General features: G+C 34.6%; 1 protein-coding gene across 1 annotated transcript; it reads right to left on the bottom strand.

Annotated features, from left to right (window-relative positions):
* Nucleotides 1-1,104: 1,104 nt before the first annotated feature.
* Nucleotides 1,105-9,430, bottom strand: LOC147079134 (uncharacterized). Its single transcript, XM_085953590.1, has 5 exons — nt 9,219-9,430; nt 6,169-6,286; nt 3,870-5,320; nt 3,223-3,380; nt 1,105-1,513 (listed from the first exon to the last, which is right to left on the bottom strand). The coding sequence occupies exons 1-5, from the start codon at nt 9,314-9,316 to the stop codon at nt 1,332-1,334; spliced, it is 2,007 nt and encodes a 668-aa protein (XP_085809716.1). The 5' UTR covers nt 9,317-9,430; the 3' UTR covers nt 1,105-1,331.
* Between the last annotated feature and the right edge of the window lie 10,213 nt (nt 9,431-19,643).

Genomic DNA, 19,643 nt, shown 5'->3' on the forward strand with positions numbered 1-19,643 from the left:
CATGAAAATTCTGCTGGCTTAAGATAAAAACGACATTTCTTGACATTGTAATAAGTGGGATCATTTTAGAAAAGAAGTCCCTGTCCAGGATTCCAGTTGAACCTCAGCGGGATTCCACTTCCAGCCACTTCAACTGTTCATAATTTGTTTGTTATTTTTTATTGTGACCCTTGACTTGATAGGTAGGTAATGGGGTTTTTACCTACTTTATTGTATTGATTGGTTATATAAGTTAGAGTTTATAGTATTCGTGGTCAGTGTTTATTTGCCTTTTGGTGATTGTACACCATGGCCCCTACAAGGAGGGGGCCTGACAGGGCTCTAGCTTGGGGACCCGACGTGGGAAGTCGACCAAATATGTGAGATAAACACACATCAAAAATTTGCTCTAATTGTAATAAAAGTTGCCTGCGATACTATTTTCCTTTATTAATGGTAAAATTTTAAATATGTGTTTGTGCAATGTAATTTTTAATTATGTCGTTACTTGATAACTACATAATTAAGGGTTTAAGTGTATTAAAAATACACTAAAACCATTAATTTTATCATGAACACCATTTGGAAAGTGCTACTGTGGAGCATCACACTGTCTTTAACTGGGGCCCCAACAAAGATCCTAGCCTTAGGGATCCTAGCCACTTCAGGATGTGGGGGCCATGGTGTACACAGTGCCTGAACATGCCGAAAGACGAAACTCGGGTCGCCAAAAACGACTTAAATGTTAATAGTACAAAACTTAAATCCATTAGAATCTTAAATAATATATGTTTTTAGAACAGCGCCGCGGCGCCCCTGGGAGGCGCACAGCTTGAATAACACTGTCATAAATAATTTCGAACACCTCAAATACATATCAGAAACAAATATGTTTTACAACTTATGCAACTAGTACAATTTCTAAGTATGCAAAATTAACTAATAACTATGTCACTGAGATATTATCTCAAATTCCGTTATTATTGGCGATTGTGATTCAATGTAGGTATTAGTAATATGCTCTTTCAGAATTTTAGCTATAATGTACCTACTTCCGCATGTAAATATTTCTAATACCTAATACCATCAACATAAATGATACAGTAGGCATATAAAATAATAATACACAGTTTTAATACATACATTATTGCAGACAATATTTTATTTATATCTACTATGCATCTAACTACAATCGTTTATTCCTAAAGTTTATATGTGTAACATATTATACAAAGTTGTTTAGAGAGAAACAAAATGACGGCTATATAAATAAAAAAAGTATAATATGACCAGTGTTTCGTCTACTTCGTGATATCACATTGTCACGAAACAATACAACTTTACTATTCTCGCTAATCATTCGAACAGTCAAAATCCTGCGATAGTTCTGATAATATCGGCTCCGTTTCAGATTGAAAATCTTTGCGTGGTCGAGACTTAGTAACCGAATACATTGGATTGTCATAACGGTTAGGCAAATCTTCTTCTGGTAACGTTTCCTCCCCGGCGGTGCTAGGAGTGTATCTCCAATCACCTGTAATTTATAAAAATAAAGCATTATTTGTTGTTTCTTAATCGATATTGTACATTATACTGTTTTCGGGTGGCGAACGATATCCAGAAGACCAAAATTCCGAAAGCCAAAATCCCAAATGACCGAAATCCCGAAAAATATTGTTTATGTATCTTCATAAAATATGTAAAATATATTCAATTACAATGTCAACTTGGATAGTGCTGCACATTTACTGCTGGCCATATAATGACTAATTAATTACCACATTTAAATATCATGTTAATTATATCTAATGGTCAACTAATGCGCCAGTCGCGTTGTCAGCACTAAATGAGTTAAGTGACTATCTCGTTTACTATCTAGTTGTTTCCACAAATGGTGGGATCAACTCAACTGTAACAATTAATACTCTCCTCCACGTTTTCGGGTATCTGTACAATGTGTACATGATCAGAAGTCCCATGCTAGAGGTTCTACGTGCACAACAGAGCGGTTTTATCCCGGATAAGTTCTATGTATACAAATATCGAATATCACGTGAGAACAGCTGATCCTCTAATCTTTTAGAATCACGAGTGGAGTCAACTTCAGTCTTAGACTATAGATACAACTTCAGTATACTTGGATATGGATTATGGAATATGGATTTCGTAATGCAGAAAACGGTTAGTCCCGACAGTCGGATACGACCTACATTATAATGATGTAACCGACGCATGCGAAGAAAGACTATGATTCGGAGTACACAGCTGACAGTCATCATTTACTTGACGATCAAACGGTAGGAGGTAACCGTGAAATAGCTAATGGTCAATGTTACGAAGTAAAATCACCCAGTAAGATTTATCTTTGTGCTATTATATATAGGTAAGAAATAATATTATTATTTAATTATAAACAATAATATGTATATCGACTGTGGAAAGGCAAAAGGATTTAACCCTCACTTTTTGCAAAATAGGTTTTATTGAATAATAGCATTGCACACAACTAAATACACGTTCTGCCTAAAGGATGTAAGCTGCAAAATGTCAAATTATTATCAAATTTTAGCTTTTAATTTTTAAAAAAGAAGGGCGTTTGAAATTTGCGTCCAGGTAAAAGGATTTATTCCACATCAATATCAGGGTGCCTGCGTGTAGTTATTATATTATAATAACTACACGCAGGCACCCTGATATTTAATACAAGTTACAAGATATATTTTAGAATATTTTTGTATATTTTCAATAGTATTAGATAGTTATCGACTTGATTTGATATTGTAATTGAATGCAGTTTACTCACAGAACAGATTTTCAATGTGTGTGTGTCTACGAAAATAAATCACACATTATAGACGTGCAATAGTGTGTGTTGCAACCTTCAAATACACGAATATTTAATGAGCGTCAATGCATAAACCGGGAGCAGTTGTCTGAACGAAGGACAAGTGTATTTTTGACACTTGTTTAAGTTTATCCCATATTCTTCCACACTCCAGATCAAATGCCTGTTACTCCACACCCATTAGGTATTTCAGTTCTCATTATTTCTGAGTTTCCTGAGTTCACTTATTAAAAGAGTATATATTCAAATTTTTCGGGATTTCAGCTTTTGGGATTACGACTCAAACCTATTATTTTGGCTTTCTATACATTGTTTATTGAACATGAATGTATCTATGGACACCGTTTAGCTTTGAATACATAATTAAAATTTAAGATTATTGAAATGTAAAATCTTACTTATTATATTGGCGGTATTGTTGGTACTAGAAGTTTCTACTGCTCCAAGTTCTTGGCTTTTACGACGACATCCTGTATGTACACCCAATAGGATGAGACCAGTAAACAACACTGCAGATATAACCCATGGTATTATATTCCATGTGAGATTGCCACTTCTTTAAAAAGAATAAGGTCATATTAATTTTCTTACCGAGCAACATGGAACCATGACTATTTATGCGAGAAACTGTTTTTAATAAACAAACGTAATTCAGAAGTTCAATAGTTGCCACGAAAAGTTTTGTAACCTAGCATCTTCATTTGGGACACTTTTTGTGAGAGCCTGATATAGTTTTAATTGCTTATGCCAATTCACTGCTGGTTCTAAAGATCAACTTAAGTAGTAGTAACGTATGCTATAAAGAAAAACGTTAAAAATATAATATCTCTATGAGGCAGTATTCATACATACGACTGACAGACATTCAGATCATTGGTTGATAGCAATTATCTAAAACCCCAATATTATTCAGCAAAGAAACTGGACAGTGGGCACATGAGTTTCTATAAATATTTACCACATGTATAGTATAGCAATATATAGTATATAATCAAACAAAAGAAAAGTCAAAAAAATCATAGGAGCAAAATATTTTAACACTTACTGTGCAGACGCCTGTGCATCAGGTATATTAATTTTCTTTTGTTCCTTCCTTTGGTTTAAATTACAGCTTGCTCCTGCATATCCTTCAAAACAAAGGCAAGTTCCTTTGGGAGTACATTTTCCATGAATGCATTGTGGATTACATTTTTTACGACATTCAAAATTGTTGTCTTCGTGTAACATATAATTCTCCCAACATTCGCATGTTTCTGGCCCAACACAGTCTCCATTGATGCATCCGCTTGGACAAGCTGGCAAACAATTATGTTGAACATCTTCAAAATACCCTTTATCACAATTACATTTCCCTAGTTTGATATCACAGGTGCCTGGAACGCATCTGCCTTCACAATCAGAGATACATTCGTTATTTTTCTCATTTTTTTTAAATCCTGGAAAGCAGATGCATATTCCTGGACCAATGCAAGTTCCATTTACACAAGAAGGATTGCATTCAAAAATACATTTAAACTTTTCTTTGGAATCAATTATAAAGCCAGTATCACACGTGCAGTTATTTACGCCTGTACAAATTCCGTTAATACAACTCGGCGTGCAGGTTGGAATACAGTCATCACCGCTTCTTTCAAATCCATCATTGCACTCACATTTGTTGGGTGCAATACATTTTCCATCGATGCAAGCTTTTGAGCAAATTGGTCTGCATTCTGATGAATTTTCTGATGCTTTTTGATATCCATCAAAACAAGTACAGACATTGGGTCCAGAGCATACCCCATGTTTACAAGGTTCATTACAAATAGGATTGCATTTCGTGGGATTGTTGTTGTCTTTTTCGTGTTCCGTGTGACACTCACATATACCAGGAGATACGCATAATGCATTTTCACATTTTGGTATACAAATTGGTTTACATATATTGTTGTCTATGACATCCAACTCGTAGCCTTCGTAGCAAGAGCAAATATTTGGCTTAACACAATTTCCATTTATACACTCTTTGGAACAGATTGGAGCACACTTCGATGCGTTATGTTTTTCGTAACCGTCTTTACATTGACATGTTTCTGGAGCAACGCATTGTCCATTTTCGCATTCATTATGGCATACGGGTTCACAGACACCGCTATCATTTGGATTTATTTTATAACCAATATAACAAAAGCAACCATTTGGGCGAACGCAAAATCCATTTTTACACCCTGTTTCACAAACTGGATAACAAATATTGGCAGAGTCTTTTTTGAATCCTTCGTTGCAGTCACATACATTAGGTTTTGTGCAGATCCCGTTCATACAATTCAAACAAATTGGGGAGCAAGTATTATTATCTGCATCTCTTGTATATCCAATATGACATCGGCATTCATTAGATTTAGCATCACAGTAACCATGGTCGCAAATTTTGCATAGCTCGTCACATAGTCCAGTTTTACTATTTAGTCGATAGCCTACACAGCACTTGTTTGTAGTTGTTAATGTAATTTTCGGCTATAAAAAAGTGTTTAGTACATATAAATAAATAAGTACAAACATTCTTAAAATACAGAAACGAAAAGTAATATTTCAAAGATGCGATAAAAATGGTTCGGTTGCATAGTTTCCAAGATTTCTGATCATTGGTACTATGGTACTTAATAAATTATGATTGCTAAGAAGAGCTTGTCTCAACTGTGCTCTAAGTAGTGTATTGGTTTCACCCATTGCCGACAGATGGCGGTGCTTCACCACTTAGGTCTAACCAACAAACTTAACTATATACTTATATAATACTTAACCAAAACTCTTGGAGTGTACCTAACTTACTTACCCTATTAATACTTCTATATATTATTAACTGCTTTATACCTACTATCTTATCCTTTTTTATCTAATGGACTGTTGTGATAATTGCCTAGTATTTGGGTACCATAACGGTCACCCCGCCTGCTTAGCCATTATTTGTTGTTGTTATTAATAATTTTTATTTTTGCATTCATCTTACAATCCAGGTTTTTCATTTAAAAGCCATCAAATACCGAAATAATTTCAGTGGTTTTCATAGAATTTTGTATAGAGTACGGAATAAAGAGCTATGGGATTTATCAAATTTCACGTATGGTAAAAAATGTCACATATGTAATAAATAAATTGTAGTCAACATTGGCCACCATCCAAATAGATTTATTGAGAGATTTTTCTACGTGTGGTTTCTAACTGTTCAACCTATTATGTCAACGCTTTGGATCAAAAGAGAATATTTTTCCACTCGTATCTAGCAGGCAATTAGGCATTATAACTGGTAATATTAAAATATCAGTGAGTGTGCACTTAATCTAACGCAAGTGTGAAATACTTACTTGTGGTCTTTTTTTTATCATAGATCCAAACTTGTAGCATGTTCTACCAGGGCTACAGTTTTCCGTAGTTTCAACGGGCCCATATGACAAATAACTGACATACTGAGTGGTATGTACGCTGTAAAAAAGACGATATTATTTAACTCACTGTTAACATTGTCGACAAAATCTAAATGGGTAAACGTAATCACTAAAATATATAAAAAAAAAACTTAGCGCTAATTGATGAGATTGCAAGTCTTTTTTTTAATTTCAGGTTGTAGTGTGGATGATGACGACATTTATATCTCTCATCATTGGTCAATTTATAATAAGTGCAAAATTAGTGCTTACTAATTTGGAGATCGATATACACCTAAGTATACAGTTTGTTTATAAGTGGTTTCTCAAAGTGGGCGCTACGGGGATAGGACGACTGGGCGCTGCACTATCGAATGACATAAACAGACGTTCGTTACGATGCTATACAGAAAGTAGACGAGGAATTTTAATCAGTTTATATCTACTATTTAGTAGTTTTAATTCATTTTGCTCTTAAGGTGACGCATCAGTGAAACGCCAAATAATGTTCAACTGTACGCGCGACGAAAATTTGTACTTGCTTCGCATTCATTGAGAAAACGTGGAGTCGGACGCACGTCACTTTGCTGCGTGATGGCGACGGGCCAATTAATTCTAAAATCATGTAAAGATGACTAAAAACTTTACCCATTTACTTTAAAAAGCAAACATGTCAATGAATATATTATTATTGATACTAATAGAATAATAAACAGAACATAAAATGGACGTATGTTGGATTTATATGAGAAATAATATTTCGTTTGACAGGCGTCATTTTCACCCGCGACCCGCAATCCGCACATCGCCTAGCAACGATCTTTTTAGACCGTGCCTCAACTAATGCATGGCCTTAACATAATGTTTTTTTATTGCGGATTGGGAATTATCATGCCTGAGGCTTTATATAAAAATAAAAGTACTCTCTTCTCAGTAAAACTTAAACATTATGTTATGCACAATTAAATCATTAATTACCTGTGCATATTTAAATTCTCACCAAGTATTAAATAATAATATAATATTTTAAATATAAATAATAATATTAAAATATTTATTTTAAAAGTGCCTATAATTCACGAACGTCTCTTTATTTTCGAATTTTATTAGATTGTGTGGCGCCCAGTTATCCCGGCGATATCGCACTCTTATCTTATAAGCTGCGGAGGGATATAGAGGGGGAGAGTGTTGCTGGCAATGACATTATTAATGGACAACGCACTCAATACAGTAGCTAGCAAGTAAATGCGCCCATAGCGATATTCGCACATGTATAGGTAGACGTCACGCAATTTCCATTATGCAATATCACGCATCGGAAATTTATAGCAATATCACCTTTATTGTAAGGGCGTTAGAACAGTGTTACTAGTGTCAATGTTCATTTGAGCGAACCCATTCGAACCGAACCATTTGGCAGACCGACAAAAAGCATCGGGAATTTATAGCAATATTACCTTTATTGTAATGGCGTTAGAACAGATTATGCCATTCGGCAGACCCGAGAAAAAAGTGAGTGTCATTTTTTTTTCTAGATGCTTCGTCCATATTAATGTCATTGGTTGCTGGTCACAGGCGCGGTATGGAAGCTGAGAAGCAAGTGGGTGAAAGGAAGACGTTAAAAATATTGTCGTATTAAAAAGACCAACACTTATTCACTTGACTATGCAGATACACCACCATCATAATTCAATTGAACGTGGATTTACTGCAGTCATGAGGCATTTGACTAGAGACTGGTACTGACTACAACCGCGAAGATTTGAGGATGTCATTGATACATTTTTAGCACAATACCAGGCTTTATATTTCTTCTCATTTATCCTTATTTTCCTCGTATGAGGTAGGCCACCGTCTATCGTCTACTGCCCGGAATAGTAGAGTTACACTCGTACCAATCACGGATGTTCACGGGGCCGTCATCCTCTGCAATTTTTACCGTTGATTTACATTTAATTACGCGTTGCAAATGCTGTACTGAAATTATACTGTTACTTCTGCACTTCAACATTTACTTTTATTACCTATATATGGCATGGGATAAAACATATGAAAATATGTAAGTGAGAGCGAGACAGGGAGAAGACATATTAAATATACACGTATAAATGCAAATTATAAATTTTAAAAATCAGAGGAATCGTTTATTTTAATCAGGTCGTGAAAGCTTTGCACACTTTTTGGACCGTGATGCGTATTTACCGTGAGCTCAAGTGCGCTCTAGTGACCTGATGGTAATGTGTTTCTAGCATTATCCATGTCTTATCATATAATTTATTAAATGTAAAACATAAATTCGTTACCTGACTATCGCCTTAAAACTAAAAAAAATGAAAATTAATAATAGATAATTAAATATAATGCAAAGATTTTTTTTGTATGGGATTTTGGGAGACTTTAAAAAATTGGATACACAATCCGATCTTTCGATCAGTCACGATCCGAATCCGATCTTCTAGAGGTTTCTTAAGAGATTTTTATTTTTACGAAAAAAAGATATTAAGTAATTGCTTGCACTCGATAAGGTCCATACTCTAAATCCAAACATACATTGACAAGACAATATGCAATTTTGCCAGATCTGGTATTCGAACCTAACACCAATGACTTTACAAATCACGCGATTTCTGACGGTTCGGAATGGTCAGATGCTTGCTGGAACAGACCAGATCAAACTTCAATCTCAAACTATTTCCGGTTTACTTACTGCGCATGCGCAACCCGTCAAAATCCAGTTGTCATACCGTCCGAAACGTTTACTGGAATATACCTAAGAAAATCGCACACTCACGCTTTCTCGATGGTTCTTTTTTATTAAAAAAAAAAATCCCGCTGCAGGCTAGCAATTTTGCGACTCTGTATGTCGATATATTTTCAAATTACGTCCTGAAAGGGCGGTAATTTTGAATAAATTAAATTAAATTTGATCTGTTTAGGAACCAATTATTTATCTAGGCTGTAATATCACAATACTAATAATAGGTACTCACGTTCCAAGAATTGTTCCACAAACTCCTTTATTATTTCCACCGTCAGCTGCTATAATTCCCAAAACCGATAAATGTATGATACATTTTATAAATAACATTATTGAGTAATTAAATAAATACAACACGAATAAGGAAGCATAAGAAATAATTCAATTTTGATGTAAGTAATGTTTTCGGACGAGGTTCGGCGATATCAATAATTAATTAGCAATGAGAACAAAATATCATCATACTGATAAACGATGACATTTAAACATGCAAAATGCATTGCAGTAGGTATTTATAGAGCGAGGCATTGTAATTTGAAAACGTCTCATGCATATAACCACTAGAAAAAATATGACACCCGACGGGATTTGAACCTGTAACCGCTGGTTTCGCGCCAGTGTACATAATCAATTAAGCTACGGACATAATTAATTACTCTAGTGGATTTATGCGTGAGATATTTTCAAATGATGTATGTTCAATATACATAAGTAATATTAAACCCTCAAATCTTGTGAATTATTCGTTGAATAAAAAAAGTGGTTTATTAAATTATTAGCAAGTATAAGTACGTTATAAAAACTAAATGCTTGGAGTGATCCGTGACGTCGGTTAGTAATTAAGACATTTAATTGATACCTGCCTTGATTTAATATACAAAACCGATAGCCAACATTGTAACGCAATTTGATAAGTATGTCATGTAAGAACCAGAGCGTTAAAGCGGACCCTTTTTTGAGTTGCTCCGCCCCGGGACCCAATACTTGCTCCGAGCTCCGCTCCAACGCTCTGGTAAGAACTACTAGTTAAAATTTTCGTAATTGAGTAGAATATCCGTAGATTAATTGGAAAAGCACACTGGCGCAAATCCTGCGGTTACACGTTCAAGTCCCGTGGGGTGTCGTATTTTTTTCTAAAATGTATTTTTTTAGTTGGTATATGCACGAGATGTTTCCAAATTATGTATGTTCAATATATGGAATGTTCCATTATCAAATCTTCTGAATTATTCGTTGAATAAAGTAGTGGTTTATTGAGGCATTGTAAGTTTAATGTATTGTCGTAAAACATCTGCGCGTGCAGTTGTTCCGTGTGATCGACGACAGTAGGACGTCTCCAATAACGAGATAGCGAGTGTTTACAAATTAATAATAACCAGTTGTGCGTGCGGCGTAACAATAAATTATTGTTACAAAGTTGTTTACATTTAAGTGTCTCTGACTACAGGGGCGCTTATTAAAAATCAAAAAAATACAACGTTGCCAGCAATGGATCACCAAAAAGAAACCCAACAAACAATGTCATATGCATCAGTTACTCAAAAAATGCAGTTTCCGAAGAAGGAGCAAGCCATCGTTCTAGATGCTATCGATGGCATCTCTATACGAGAATACACGCTATCGATCGGGAATAAGGTAGGTCCATGTAATATAAGATATGTATCTAGGATTTCCCAGGGAAGAATATGTATATACTTGAGTAGTGAAGAATAAGCAGACAAATTAACAGAAAATAAAGAAACAGTTAAAATTGGAAACCACATACTAGAAATCAGGCCGCTGATCACCAAATCAAAGAGGATAATAATATCAAACGTATGTCCTATAATCCCAAACAGCGTTTTGGAATCAAAACTCAATGACTTAAAGATAAAAACTACCTCACGTATCACAAGCATCAGAGCTGGTATTAACGAACCGGGTTATGCACATATTTTAAGTTTCCGGAGACAGGTTTATGTAAACCCAGAAGACACCATAAAACTGCCAGAGTCAATGCAAATAAATTTTGATAATACCCTGTACTGGATTTACTTCTCCACCGAAAAATTGACATGCTTTATTTGCAAAGAAGAGGGCCATCTGGCCAAATATTGTAAAACAACTGGAAATAATGAACCTCACACTGTACAATTGCCTGAATCTCTCAATGTACCAAAGGTGTTAACCTCTCTTTCGTTAGAGAGAGAAAATACACTCCAGGAGGATGAACTAGCCGCAGATATAGAGTCGGACAACTCTATTATCAACAAGGATACGCCAATCGGTTCAAAAAGGCCGTTGACCAGTCCAACTGATATCAGCAGTGTAGAATTTGAATTGGAAGATACAGTGAAAAGGAATGCAATCACACGCATTCCTGCACTCCAACAGACACCAAAAAAATCGAAAAAAGTATCCACTGAGGATACAAATGAACTTTTGTTACCTGCCAAGGAACATGTTGAAAGTAATCGTCATAGATTTCCCATCGATTATGAAACATTACTCAGTTTCCTTGTGAAAACACATGGAAATCCCAATACCAAAATGATTGCTAATGAATTTACTACTGATATAGAAGCTCTTAATAACATGCTAACAGAAATCTATAGTCATTTAAAAGAATGTAGCATTAAAATTCGCATAACAAGGATCAAGAAAAGACTCAGTAATCCACAATTAAAAGTTTCCAGTGAAGATATTAGTTCGTTGGAAGGACAAGAGGAACAATAACATAATGCATAATTCCAGCAACAAAGTTAACCAATTTATTCAATCTGATATACGTATTGTTTTCTGGAATACAAGAAGCATTCTTAATAGACTAGAGGAGCTTAGAGTGATGCTAGATGAAATTGATATTTTTATAGGCGTGGAAACATGGTTAAACGACACTATTTCTCACATAGTTATTAGCTTCCCAGGTTTTATGGTACTTCGGCGAGACAGGACGTACGCCAGAGGAAGAGAAAATCTTGGGAAAGAAAAAGGAACACACTAGTATCAAAACTTTTATAGTAGATCTCCTAAAACTTGGTTTAGTAAACATTGTAAAATAAAGCGAGATGTAATAGTGACAATAGCTAGAAGCAGGACAGGGCATTACAGTCTCAACGAATCATTGTACAAAATTAAAGTGGTAGATAGCCCTCAGTGTCAGTGTGGACATCCCACTCAAGATCTTAACCACATTGTCTGGCAATGTGATGCCTATGACCTGGAGAGAGAAGTGTTATTGAATAAGTTGGGAAAATGCAGGTTATACCCTCCTTTTACGATTAATTCGTTCCTGGCAAAACCAAATATTTCAGTTATGAAAATTGTACATGAATTTCTCCAAAAATGTAACGTAAATGTCTAGTGTATAATGTAACAAAAATGTAATTCTGTATCATTAATAATGTAACTATTTATTCCTGTCGTCAAAAATATGTATGTATACTTTTGTAAACCATTGTAAAGCAGAATAGCCTTCCATTCAGAGAAGAGCTCAATTGCTTCCAAATAAAGAAAAAAAAAAAAAAACATCTGCGCGTGAACAAAAATGATCATCGTATAAAAACTATTTACGAAAGTTTGCATAACAACATTCAAAATATTTTTATATTCATAATTTTTGTTATTGTTTTCCGCAGAGGATGGAAAACATGTACAAAATACTGACAAACAAAAAAAATCGGCCATTATTTGAGATTTGACAGTGTATCATCAGCTAAAGTAGCTACGCGTGGTTTCACGGAATTGTGATTTCTTTAAAACGTGGACATTTTTGTATTTTAAATTTGTACTGTAGAAATATTTAGAAATTTCAAGTGTCTGGATATACGCTAAGTAAGCGCGAAAAAAAAAACACAAACATGAACCCTTCAAACCAACCCGCCCCACTCCACACTCGGTCTTAATCGAGCATATCACGAGACCCTACGTTTGGATGTGAAGCATCAGCAGTTGTTTACGGCTGGGAATGTCTCAATGTCTCAGAAGCAGATTCTCTCAATTCACTCAATCTCAAGCTCTCAATTGAGCTTTGACTGTGTTTACTGAAAGACGTAATTTAATAACAAGTGCCATGGGAGAGAAAGGCACGGAGACTTAATAGAAATAAATTAATTTACTTAATGATATTATATAAGATACATAAATAAAATAAAGCTAAAACAATACGGACAAACAAAACTACGTGAAGAGATCTTCACGTCCGCAATAAGACGACGCAATTTTTTTAATTCAATATAATTGGCCTGTGTGACGACAAGGTTGGACGGTCCAATGTGCCCAACAGCTGGTTGAACTGACTTAAGCATCTCTTCCCTCTCGGAGCACATTCTCGAAAATTCCCAGAGAATGTGGTTTGCATCCTGTAGTTCTCCGTCACATGGACGTGTTGGACGGGTAACAAGTCCATACCATAAAGCTTGGCAGCGAATTCACCATGGCATGTCAAAAACTGACTGGTGTAGTAGCCAGGAGTCATTTTGGTTATCTCCAATCGCCATTGTATATTCGGAAAGAATAAATATGTGTGCCTGCCCGTCATAGAAGCATCCCACTTATCTCCAACACCGCATCCAGCGTCATAAGACGAATTGTCCGCTTCTTCAATGATACTTTTTCAAGTAAGTAAGCGGCAATTGAACTTAACACTTTATAGAAAACCGTTACAGATTTGCAGACCTTTGTCAACAATGAACATTAGAGATATAGCGCGCCGGCTGGATAAAGTATCTTTACTAATTTAAATACTGAAGATGATAGCATTAAAAATAATTACCATGTTTTATATAATTTTTCACGTGGCGCTAATGCACTGTGTATCTCTGCGGAGCAGGATGTTCCCTGAATGTTAAACAAAGATATAAAATAAATGAGCATTATAACAATATAAAATGAAAATAATTGACTAATTATTATTGTTTTAATGAATTGATAAGGATACTTATCAACTTTACAGTGGTTCAGGAATAGTACGAGAAGGGACATTCCTAGTTTCAATTTCCTATAAATGTCACTCAAAAAACACTCACTGCATTACTTTATTTTATGGTTAAAAACTTAATGTTGTCTGTTTTCCTCTAGTCTAGTTTTTGTGATGAAAAATCGTAATAACATAATATTTTTACTCCAAAATGATGAAAAATACCATATTATCAAAAATCATCAGCTTGTATAAATTCACTTCTATATTATGAAGACCTCTCCAATCTGATTGCATTCCTTCAAGCCAAGTACCTGTGTTGCGTTGCCGTGTACTTTTATATAATTTAACCACTCCTAGAGGGAGGATATTGTAATAGCATTTTATTACTCGTTCTAGAGGTTTCGAAATACCGAAATTAATGCGCTTGCATCAATATTAATCATAATCAACCAAGGACAGTGCCTCTCAAACTTTTTTTTATCTGACGACACATTGGAATGGGGGAGGGTATTTGTTTCGTGGCACACCAAATAAAAATTTCCCAATAAATTAAATATAGTTTATACACATTACATTACATATACATTTATATAATATACACATTTATACGGGTGGGTAATATATAAAATAATTTTATTAGTGAGATAGATAGTCCAGATCGAGGTATGTATAGGAAAGTATCCAAAAAACGATAGCCATTACTCCCGTGAAGACGTTCCTAATGAAATATATTTACGAAGTCATTTAAATATAACAATTATGTATGGTGAATTTAAAATAATAAAATTGGGAATGGAGAAACGAAAATTGCATTTTATGGTGTATTTAGAGATGTATTAAACAAAAATGTTTTAAAATTCAATAAACCTTATTCGTCATACATTGACACCCCGGAAGTCCGGGTAAGGAGGGGAGTCGAGGCCGCACAGCCCGATCCTACCTCCGCGCTCAACTCTCCGGTCGACCGGGCGTCAATGATGCCCTGGTAGCGTGCCGTCGGTCGGTACGTGTGAGTCACACGACCAGCTTCCACCCTTCGACTAGCTCAGTGATGTAAATTGTTCAGGGCGGTCAAGCGAAGCTGGCTTTTGGGTTAGTAGAGCACGTTCAGTGTAAAGTTAGGCCTTGACAGTTGATTATGGTGGATATTCACAATGAAACACACGTTGTTCGTAGCACAAAGTTTTATTTTTAACAGTTTAGGTTCACAAAAATCTATACACACAGATACACAATATCAATACACAGGACACAATTATTAAGTTTTACACAGGTTATAATTTTGCAACAGCCCTAAATTTGTTAATGATGGGCGCCGTAGGCTGTGGCAATTAAAATTTAAGGATCAACGGAACACGAAGTCCGTCGCGTATCGGAGGCTTCGGCTAACTGACTTCCTTCTCCCTTTTTCGACCCCTCGTATCCTTAGATGGATTAGGCGCGAGTCTCGCATCTCCCTGATTGGCCGATCAGATCAGACGAAGAAACCTTGTTCATCAATTTTAGACTAGTTGTAGGTATGCCCCCAAAATGGGACTTACGCCATTCGATTTAAAAAAAAAAAAATATGCTGGATACGTTGCTTTAATAATTCGTTTAGAATTAATAGATCGAAAGTCAGAACTATTTATCTACAATAATTAGACTACATGCGTCCGACGCACGGTCACCAACGCATTTCCCAGAAGTGCTTTTCGCAGGTTAACCCAACACGCCTATGCGCCTACGGCTATCGACTTTGCATACTTTGGACCTAATCGCTACTCCAGGTAAAAATTGTTTCAAAATAACCTGCTTTCTCTCAGCTTAATAACTACGGGAGGTTTACTAAGTACCTACGATTCAAAATTTAAATTTCCGCGCCGTCGAAATGTTATACTTACCTAACTTACCCTTTCGCGTTACGGTATCGTTTTAAAAACAAAAATTATTTTTTAGGTGTCCTTTAAATACGTACTCATTATATTTTGTTTCGAATTACGACTATACATATCAATCGTGCGTGATCAGCCTCTATCTCGCCCATCTTGTAATTTGAACATTTTTAGTTAATTAATAAAAGTACAGAGCACTTCTACATGATCGAGCGGCTATAAACGGACGGTTGGCTTGGCGGACTATAAGAAACATGAATGTGGCATCCATATCTTCGCTCGTACTTTACCCTAAAGGGTTCTTCCATCCACGTATAAACGTGGAGGTATCAACAGTATACGTCATACATCTAATAAAAAGGCAAGGGATGAAATCTCCAAACAACATAATGCACATGTCAATGATGCATAGAAAGGTTATTACAGTAAATCAAAGGACAAGACTTCAGCTAAAGAAGGATCAAACCAACTAGTTATAGTTGTCGATTTACTACCATGTCCGCCATTAATGACAAATTTTGTGTATTATAAAAAATATTGTCTGTGTACAATAATTTAACTATTAGGGAATATTCTTCTCAAGAATTATAATGTTTTAAACAAATTGTGGGGTCTTACTTCAAACGTGAAAATTTCTTCACATCATTTTGTATGTCCGTATCGTTTTAACTTTGGTTTTAATTACTTATTATAATTATTATGTAAATTAATTAGAATCATTTATTTTTGTTAATGCTCCGTTACCTCTCTACCACGGATGCTTTTTATGAAATTAAGCCTCAGTAAACTCAGTCAAAGTAGTGAGTGCGTGGCAACCTCAGTCTTGGGCATCTGCTCCTGAGTCATTTCCATACATAAACAACTGCTGATGATTCACATCCAAATGTAGGTACTCGTAATATGCCTAATTAAGACTGAGTGTGGTGCAGGGTGTGTTGGTTTGGAGGAGAACTATTAGGCAGTCATAACGATAAGTGAAAAGGACTCAGAGATGTGGCAAAATTGCTTAGGAAATTGAGATACTGTCACTATGCTTAGGATTATAATGAGATTTTTGAGATACGACATATTGTCCATTTATCGTATATCATCAATTAAGAAATGAGATACGGCTATGTCGCTTAAGCAATAGATTGGGCGCCGCCTATATGTTCCTAAGGCAACCAAAACCCGACTAAACTAAAACAATTGAGATACGCCTTTTTGAATGTGTAATACAACTTATCTATCGGGATGGACTTTATATAGCAAACATTAGCTAATTTAGTGATGTTTAAAGAAAGTTTTTTTGTTAATTATATGATATGTGAGTTGTTTATAATATATTGATAGCTGTTTTTGGCTATAAATTCATCTTCGGATTAGTCAACTATAACTTACTGGTGTTGGAAATTATGATAATGATCTTCCAATTTCGACCGTTCTTAATAAAGCTAGAGAGTATATAATTATAACATGGTAATGTTACTCTTCTCGTTCAGAACAGAGGCGTAGCCCGAACATTTTTTTTATTTCTTCGTCAATTCATTAAGTTATTTATTTTAAAACCATAGCTAAAGCACTTGATTAACTCTAAACACCAAACTTAACTATCTTGTTGTTGTTTCTGTAGTATTCTAAATTGTCTAGAAAATTTCAAGTCTTTGAATTCATATTTTAGTTTTTATTAAAACTTATTGATTTTTAGGTACATCACTATTAATAGCGTTGTAGTCAATTAGCCAAATAGAGAATTATTTATTGCAGTTTATAGCATAATAGAATTACTAATGTGATGTTATATTTTATACATTGTTTACAACAGCATTTCAATGATATTATTGAATATATTAATTTCATGATTAAAAAGGTAATTTAGATTATCGTAGGTACTATTATAAGAATAATTATTAAAATATTTACCATACGAAATAAATAAGAATAAATAAATTGGCTAGCAAAACATCAGAAACTTCATTTACACGTATAATACAATTTTTTTATTTAGTAAAGTTGTCAATTGTTTATAATAATGAAGAGGCAACACGTCATTCTGCCTCATTTTTTTCATTCATTTTAATAAAAATAAATATATTATGTATAGTAGTAAACCACCTCGGACCTTGTTAGCCTAATTACGACAACGCAAGAATCAGCCAGTCATTCAACTATCGCACAATCGGCGCATCTACTATCAGCACATTATACAGATGTGATATACTTCGGTGAGGGTCGACTACTTTGAGCTGTGTCATCGAAATGCCTCGAAGTTGCAACGATGCGGCGGTCAGCAGATTTCCCAATGGTCAACTACATCAACAATGACTCTCAATTTACCGAATATTCATTTATATAAATACTAAGTCATAGTTGATGCGTTAGTCTCAGATTCGGACCGATAACATCTCTCCTGTAACATTCACCCTTGTAGCAACTGTGTACTGTTTACGCAGAAATAAACTCTCCCTCCTGGATCCACACAACAACCTCCGGTCTATTCATTCATCTCCAACTCCTTAACCCCAAAAACATATACCATATTATTAAACAAACTATATGTTTGTATTCAAAAAACAAGTCATTATCATCCTTAGAAATTATAAAGTTTTCCTGTTTTCATGAAAACTCGGAAAGTTGTAATTTTTATTATAAACAAGTAAGTACATTTTTTATTATAAAAGTTTGATAGTATGTTTTGTGTTAGTTAATATTCTAAAATGATACATTGATTCAATATAACAACTGATGGTGTTCTACTAATCAATCTTTATCGGAGCATTTTCCATAACAAATGATACACAAAACAGATTTCCATTTGATGTATATGCTTGCACCACATACTTATAAAAGCCGCGAAATGATCTTTCTCTATATATGAATTTAAACAAACCTGTCAAATCAAAAAAAATGTTTCTGTCCTTTACCTAAAAACGTAAAGGAAATTGATGTAAGTATACTTATAATTTATTATACTCGAAAACAAAATATAAAACTTAATAATAACGTCACTGTCCAAGCCAATTGTCATAACCTTCAAATATAAAAGTGTTCAGGAAGTGAAAAAATTAGGCGTTGGATATTAATCAAAATTATCAAGAATATTTGAATGAAAACGGACTTCGAAGTTCTGTTAAATTTTTTTCGCAATGAAAGGACGAGTAGATCCGACAGAGATATATAGATGAGTGATTATTTAGTTTTACAACCGATTTTTTAATATTATGACTTGCTCAAACATTATTTTACCCTTCACATTAAAACTGGCGTCCTTATTCTGACACTTCGAAATAAATACTTACCAATGATTAAAAATTCTGACACTTGAAATTTAAAAACTTTTCGAAATTGTCTATTAATACTTACTTCAAAAATACACGCCGATATTTAACTAGGTATCAATGTTTTTCATAAAAAAATAGGGTTACGACAATTTGGCTCGGGGCACTTTGGGGGGGGGGGGGGGGGGGTAATGTGCAAAAAATCAACTCATTGTGAACATTGACAATTATATTCCAATAGTTTTATTACAAATTGAGAATTTTCTTATATTGACACAATAAAATTTATTGTAATAATATATAAAATTATTCAAAAAAAAACTTACAGCATTTGGTTGGAATATTTTTTGTCAAGTTACAAATGGCTTAAAAATTTGTTTTGAATTATTTTGATAAGAAATAATTTTTGGGATTTATGATACTTGGCCAGTTAGTGTAAGAGTATGCAGTAAATCCATTGTCATCAACATGCCATTTCGGTGAATAGTGAGGGTTACGACAATTGACCTGTACAGTGACGATGACAACTAATTAATAACAGTAAATTAATAGATTTATATAATGATTAACCTTTTCCACTCGAAATTTTTTTTATAGGTACATACCACCCACTCGAGACTTTTTCC

This window comes from Rhyacophila brunnea, unplaced genomic scaffold (assembly GCF_057557595.1).
Source record: "Rhyacophila brunnea isolate RB1 unplaced genomic scaffold, BYU_Rbru_1.0 scaffold_10, whole genome shotgun sequence".
Classification (NCBI taxonomy): domain Eukaryota; kingdom Metazoa; phylum Arthropoda; class Insecta; order Trichoptera; family Rhyacophilidae; genus Rhyacophila; species Rhyacophila brunnea.